The sequence below is a fragment of the Berghia stephanieae genome, chromosome 2 (assembly GCF_034508935.2).
Source record: "Berghia stephanieae isolate SIO BIC M18660-M18661 chromosome 2, UCSD_Bste_1.3, whole genome shotgun sequence".
Lineage (NCBI taxonomy): Eukaryota > Metazoa > Mollusca > Gastropoda > Nudibranchia > Aeolidiidae > Berghia > Berghia stephanieae.
In genome coordinates, this window is record NC_088361.1 from 27,861,572 (window position 1) to 27,868,636 (window position 7,065).

Here is a 7,065-nt window from a genome sequence, read left to right on the forward strand (position 1 = left end):
CCAACTCAGTTCGTGGCTGGGACCTCTCTCTTGTTCAATGGTTGTTCAACAATTGTAATTAGGCATTGAAGAGTGTTTAACAGTGATGTCTGAAATACAAAACAATAAAATATCGTAAGATTTACAATAGTTACAAAATGTGTTCACAACACTGAGTGATTGGTTGATAGGTGAATGAATCGTTATGGAATGTAAACATATTGAAAACAATTCATGAATGAGGCAAACAACAAAATGAAATATGTGATATAATAACAAAGTGGACAAGGAATGAATGAATGAATGAAAAACTGAGTGAATAAATGAATGAATGAATGGATAATGTATGAATGAAAGAATGAAGGGAGGAATAAATGTATGAATGATTGGATAAATGGGTGAATAAACGAATGAATGGATGAATGAATGAATGAATGAATAAATAAATGAATGAACAATGAATGAATGAATGATTTATAAATGAATAAATGGATGAAGGAATGAATCAATAAAATGCTATTCAATTTGAATGAAAGAATGAATGGATAAATTGCTATTCCATTTAAATGAAGAAATGAAAAAGAAAAAAAAAATTAATCCTGTAAATAGGGAGTTCAATTAAAATATGATCAAGTGGGGCAATTAAGAGTTTTACAATTTAAACTTTAAAGTTAGATGAAATAGATATAAGTAACTAAATAAATTCAATTCTTTATATGTGTCCCCTCCAAAATGTCATGGTCTCAAGTGAGTAAAGAGCTACTCGACTATGCATAAAGATATATGTAGAATGAGGCCCCAGAATTTACTAGTTACTATAAATGAAAAACAATTAACGATTTGTTTACAATGAAATAAAAATAATGATGAAATTTAATTTAAAAAGATAAACAGTGATCGTGGCAGTTACAAATAGAGATATGAATATTTTACGTAACTTATGATAATATGTCAGGTTCGTAAGTTTACGTTTCCAGGCAGTTGATGGGCTTGGATGATCTATTCCTCTGATAACAGGATCGGACTCGTAAAATTCCACTTCCAGGCAATTGGTAAGAAGTTATTGTGTAGTCCTTTGACAGCGGGCTTGGGTTTGATCCTTGAAGATTATACAATCAAAGTTAAAAGCTCCGGCGTCTTAATGGTGTAGATATAATATCTACAAAGTCCCAAAAGATAAAAATCTTCCAGTATATATATAGGAATAGAGCGACTGGCCGTCCGGCATAGATTGTGGAGAGAAAGTGAGTGTCGAATGTTAGACCTATCAGCTTTTATAATAAATGGCTACGTGACAGAATGTAGAACGAAAAGTATTCACTAATTAGAAATTAATTCGAGGGAAGGCTATAAAAGGAAAGACGATCTAATATTAGAAGGTAAAGTTTATCTAAGCCTACCGAAATATAACTGGAGTGAGATGAATTCAGTTCTTAAAAAAATAAAATTTAATAAGATAATTGTGAACAACCTTTACTGTGACAGCCGACAACACATAACAAATGCCAGTGGTGTTCCGGTATCAATTGTTCAAATTCTCGACACAAGAGACCAGATTTAGGTTTCTTCCGTTTCCCAAAGGATCCTGAAAGGTGAGAAAATTAAACTTTAATCTATTAACCTTAACAAATAACTATATTTCTATATTAACACGTCTAGATTGTGTTACAAGAGAAAATGAACATTAGATTTCTGATCCAGTTCTAATCTACTGCACCGTGACTGTGACCCTTAAAGGTGGCTCTGTTGGGGGTGAGGCTAGCCATTATCTTCTTCTTCTTCGTCTTCTTCTTCTCCTTTTCCATAATAGCAGATGTGGTTGATTTAAAACACAGTAAAGGGTAGGGGGCGACGGTGTAGCTACACGGCATTGAATTTTAGCCATATATGTTGTGCCAGTGGATTTATGCTTAAAATAATTGAGCTTTTATATAGCGCAATATCCAATAAATATGCTCAAAGAGCTTTAGAGGGATGACTAGATAGGATGTACATTGACTAGACTTGTGATGCCTATGTCTAGATTCTAGTACAGTAGTAATCTCAATGAAGTGAGCTTAGTTTTTTAGAAGTTTATCTAAAGAGAAGCATACATCTAGTCTCTCTCGGCCAATTAGTATGTGCTTTTATGTATAAAATTAACTCTTAATCAGACCTAGCTCTCAATTAATTACTAATAATAGATCTAGATCCAATATTGAACTGCGTTAGTTTTTTTTACAGGTCCAGGCGTTGGGTCATCAACTGCAGGCGTGCTGATTTGGATGACAAGTCAGCTGATGCACTGTACAGACGAAATGTTTTATGTGAAGAACCTTTCGATGCTTCCTGTTTCAGTGGCAGTCAAGACACGCCTTCAACAAGATGTTCCACAGGAAATTAGACAGCTGATGTTGCCATCAACTATGCAATCCCTAATACCAAATGAACAGAATGTAACAACTTGCATATCTGGGTATGTTGCAGTCAAATTAATGCCCCATGTGTGTACAGACTGTCAAGATTTATTGAAAGGTGACAAGGACCCTGGCAAAGAGAGTCAAGTATTCCTGCATGCAAAGAACCTTCAGGGTTGTAACCATGGCGGTCTCTGTGCACCAAGTTCAGAACTTCTCTGTATCATAGAAATTATGGAAAAGGAATTCAGAGACGCCATTACTCCCACACTGCACATTACTGGTCTGAGAAATAGGATCATTAGACGGCTTGTGGTAAGCATTCCACCCCACATGGGCCTTGGTTGCAAAAATGGAAAGTGTGATTTACTTTTTTATGTAGCTAATTTGTTCACTAATGCCAGTTAATGAATCAGACACTGTCAGAAAAACAGCCCACCCATAGAAATAGGAAGGCTGCCACATTTAGCCATGTCGTGTAGATTTGATATGTCGCTGATTTGTTTTCTTACCGGTATGCCTGTTGTTGTTGGCTTCCGTCTGTCTCAGGAGACAATGGATGTATACCGAGGTTATCAATTCTGGTCTGTCACTGTCAATCATCGGTGTTGATGCAGCATTGTCCCCCTTTGTGATTTTACTGAGCCATTTTTCAGTTTATAAAATGTGTTTTAGATTAGATTCTACAATACTTACACGAGAGTACATGTATTTTGTATTTCTCTCCTTCAGTATGTTTAATTGTACTTGTGGTCATTAATCTATGCAACGCAACTTGACGTCATCTTAGTCATGCATACTATTTTTTCATTGTACATATTATTTTGAACTATACGTGTGTTAATTAAACACATACTTACACACACACACACACACACAGAGAGAGAGAGAGAAGAGAGAGAGAGGGGAGAGAGAGAGAAGAGCGAAAGAGAGAGAGAGAGAGAAAGAGAGAGAGAGAGAGAAGAGCGAAAGAGAGAGAGAAAGAGAGAGAGAGAGAGAGAGAGAGAGTTATGGCTTTGTTGAAAATACAAAGGTCGTTTGTTTCTATTAAGTTTGTTTAAAATAAATCATGATTTTCGCTGTAAAGTTGAGTTAAATTTATTTTTTGTCAAAGTTTATCCCCCCCCCCCCCCCCCCTCACCCCCTCCCACCCGCCTTCTCTCTCTCTCTCTCTCTCTCTCTCTCTCTCTCTCTCTCTCTCTCTCTCTCTCTCTCTGTGTGTGTGTGTGTGCGTGTGTGTGTGTGTGTCTCTCACACACACATCATTATTATTATAAGTAATTTATTTTAGAATCTTACAAAGTTATCGTAACCTGATCTAGAGAATCAAACTAATCTGTACGATTTTGCACATAAAGCCTGAGCCGATAGTAAAGAAAAAGAGCAGACGAAACACACATTCAGTGATCCGCGCCTATTTCGTGACACACAATTTTTCGGCTGATACGCAATGAAATGCATTGTTGTCATGGAGAGCGGGAGGGAAGAGAGAGCTCTCTAAGCGTTAGCTTCTAAACTCTCTGGTTATCTCGGTCTTTTCAAGAGACAGACCCTAAAGAAAATTGTCACGTGAGGATGTTTAAAGAGATATTATTACTTCCGAAACAGGCTGTAGTTAGACATAACGTAGACTAGATTTGACATATAATATCAGTTCCGATAATATAAAATAAAGTTAATTGTTTTGGCCCATATCTGCCTTCACTTACATTAATTTCTCTTTCATTTAACGTTTTCAACTTGGGAGAGGCTTCTGGCACGATCTTTTATCCAATAACTAAAACCAACATCGCCGGACCAGAAAGATTGGTTGACTTTAAGCGAGGTTGATTTATCCATTATCAATGGCTGGGTGGTGTCCTTTGACGTCCCATGGTGGACAGGAGTCACTTGCTGTGTCTTCTATCCCCCATATATGTTTTCCGCATTGCCCTGTCTTTGTCTTGGTACGAAAATACTTGATTTTGTCGTGGGTGGGGTTCCTGACCTCCTATGTGGGCCTGGAGGCACTTACTTTGTCTTCCATCCCCTCTCGTGTGTTTTCCAACTTGTCTTGGAATGAGATTGCTTAGTTGTGTCCTGGCCCTGGTCGGATACCTTGGCTGGGAGGAAAACAGTCAAATGTATGGTAGTTAGTTTTGGGAGATGATATTTTTTCATTGTAAACCATCTCTCTCTCTGGGTGGGATCTTTGACCTCCTATGGTGGGCAGGAGGTTACGTTGTGTCTTCTATCCCCTTGTATCTTTTCTTAGTTGCTTTGTGTCTTTGTCTTGGGATGAAATTTCTTGGTTTTGTCCTGGCCCCGGCCGGATACCCTAGTTGGGAGGGAAATAGTCGAATGTATAGTTAGAGGTTTGAGAGATGACATTTTTTGTCTTGTAAACCATCTCTCTGTTATGCACTGTATTATGTTTTGCTGGGTGGGGTTCCTGACCTCCCATAGTGGGCAGGGAGGTACCCGTTCTGTCTTCTATCCCCCTGTTTCTGTTTTCCAATAGCTTTCTGTCTTTGTCTTGGTATGAAACTACTTGGTTTTGTCCTGGCTGGGAGGGAAACAATCAAATACATAGTTCTTGTTATTATGAAAAAATAATGAAATGTAAGCATTTGAGTGTATTGCTCTTTGTTTGATCTTGTGCTTGTGTCCGGATGAAACTTTTAGGTGATCTCAAACTAAATGCATTGATGGTATGCTCTTGGAATCTACATCTGACCCCAATTTGTTCTTTGTCTTACTTTTTCTTGGGAGCTCTAATTGTAATTCTAGAACTTTTTACTATCCCATTTTTAGTTTTTCTTCCATTTTACTGCCGCTTATATTACCTAAATGTGTTGCAAGTGCCGTAAAACCATTTTAAAAAATTGTCTTGAGATTACGTAGTTTTGCCCTGACCCTGGCCGGAGTCTATGGCTGTGAGGGAAACAGTCGAATGTATAGTTATATTTTTAGGTATTTTTTTTTCATTGTAAATCATCTCTCTGTTATGTACTGTTATTTTATATTTTAACATCTGATTTGTAAACATTTGAGTGTATTCCTCTTAGTGGGATCTTGTACCGTTGTCTGGGTGAGATTTTTAGGTGATCTCAAACTAAGTACACTGATAGTGTGCTCTTGGAATCTACATCTGTTCCTTATTTGAATCATTTCCCCTTGTCTTACTTTTTCAATTGAGCTTTTTTTTTATATAGCGCAATATCCACTAAATGTGCTCAAAGCGCTTTACAATGGGTCCCTGGTCAACATAACATTTAACATTGAGGACGGGACATGACGCCTGTCAGGCGATATTACCATTTTCGGACAAAGACAACGCTGTTAACGGCCAGGTACTCATTTTACACCCGAGTACGGTGAGAGAATGTGAGTAAATAGCCTTTTCCAAGGACTCAACTATGCGCCGAACGCGAGGCTCTAACCCAGGACCTTCCGATCCAAAAGCGGATGTCATATCACAAGACCACATAGCCGCACTTTTTCCTCAAGTCCTTTTAATTGTACATCTATAATGTTTTTACTATCCAATTTTACTCCTTTTTACTGGCGCTGATATGACCTAAATGCGTCACAAGCCTGGGTGGGGATCCTAACCTCCCATAGTGGGCAGGGAGGTACATGCTGTGTCTTATATCCCCCCAACCCGTTTTCCAATTGTTTCCTGTCGTTGTCTTGGAATGAGATTACTTGGTTTTGTCCTGGCCCTGGCCGGAGTTCCTTGGCTGGGAGGGAAACAGTCGAATGTATAGTTATAGTTTTGGAAGATGATATTTTTCCCCTGTAAATCATCTCTCTGTTATGCATTATATTATGTTTAGTTTACATATTATATTATATGATTTGTAAACATTTGAGTGTAATCCTCTTATTTTGGACCTGTGCTTGTGTCTGGATGAGACTTTTAGGTGATCTCAAACGAAGTACTTTGACAGTGTGGTCTTGGAATCTACATCTGTTCCCTATTTGAACCAGTTCCCATTTGTCTCACCTTTTCTTTTGTGCTTTAATTGTAACTCTAGAACTTTTTACTATCCCATTTTCTTCCTTTTTACTGGCGCTGATATGACCTTAATGTGTTGCAAGCGCCGTAAAACCCTTAAAAACAAAAACAAATATTATGTTTTGTTTTCACATTATATATGATTTGTAAACATTTAAGTGTGTTCCTCTTAGTGGGGACCTGTGCTTGTGTCTGGATGAGACTTTTATGTGATCTCAAACTAAGTACTTTGATAGTGTGCTCTTGGAATCTACATTTGGTTCCAATTTGAACCAATTCACCTTTGTCTTACCTTTTCTTGGGTGTTTTTTACAATCCCATTTTCTCCCTTTGTACTGGCGCTGATATGACCTTAATGTGTTGCCAGCGCCGTAAAACCCTTAAAAACAAAACCAGTTTTGTTATAAATATATATTGGTTCTTAAACATTTGATTGTATTCCTCTTAGTGGGGACCTGTGTTTGTGTCTGGATGAGACTTTTAAGTGATCTCAAACTGAGTACACTGATAGTGTGCTCTTGGAATCTACATATATGTCCCCTATTTGAACAAGTTTCCCCTTGTCTTAATTTTCTTTGGGTTCTTTAATTGTAAATCTAGATTTTTTTAACTTTCCCATTTTCTTCCTTTTTACTGGGGCTGAAATGCGTAAAAACATTAAAAACAAATTAAACATCTCTCTGTTATGTA

At 37.5% G+C, this 7,065-nt stretch overlaps 1 protein-coding gene across 1 annotated transcript; it reads left to right on the forward strand.

Moving 5' to 3' along the window:
• The first annotated feature begins 888 nt into the window (after nucleotides 1–888).
• Nucleotides 889–3,516, forward strand: LOC144964620 (uncharacterized). The gene is made up of 2 exons (XM_078899103.1): nucleotides 889–1,571; nucleotides 2,203–3,516. The coding sequence occupies exon 2, from the start codon at nucleotides 2,244–2,246 to the stop codon at nucleotides 2,781–2,783; it is 540 nt and encodes a 179-aa protein (XP_078755229.1). The 5' UTR covers nucleotides 889–1,571; nucleotides 2,203–2,243; the 3' UTR covers nucleotides 2,784–3,516.
• Nucleotides 3,517–7,065: the final 3,549 nt, after the last annotated feature.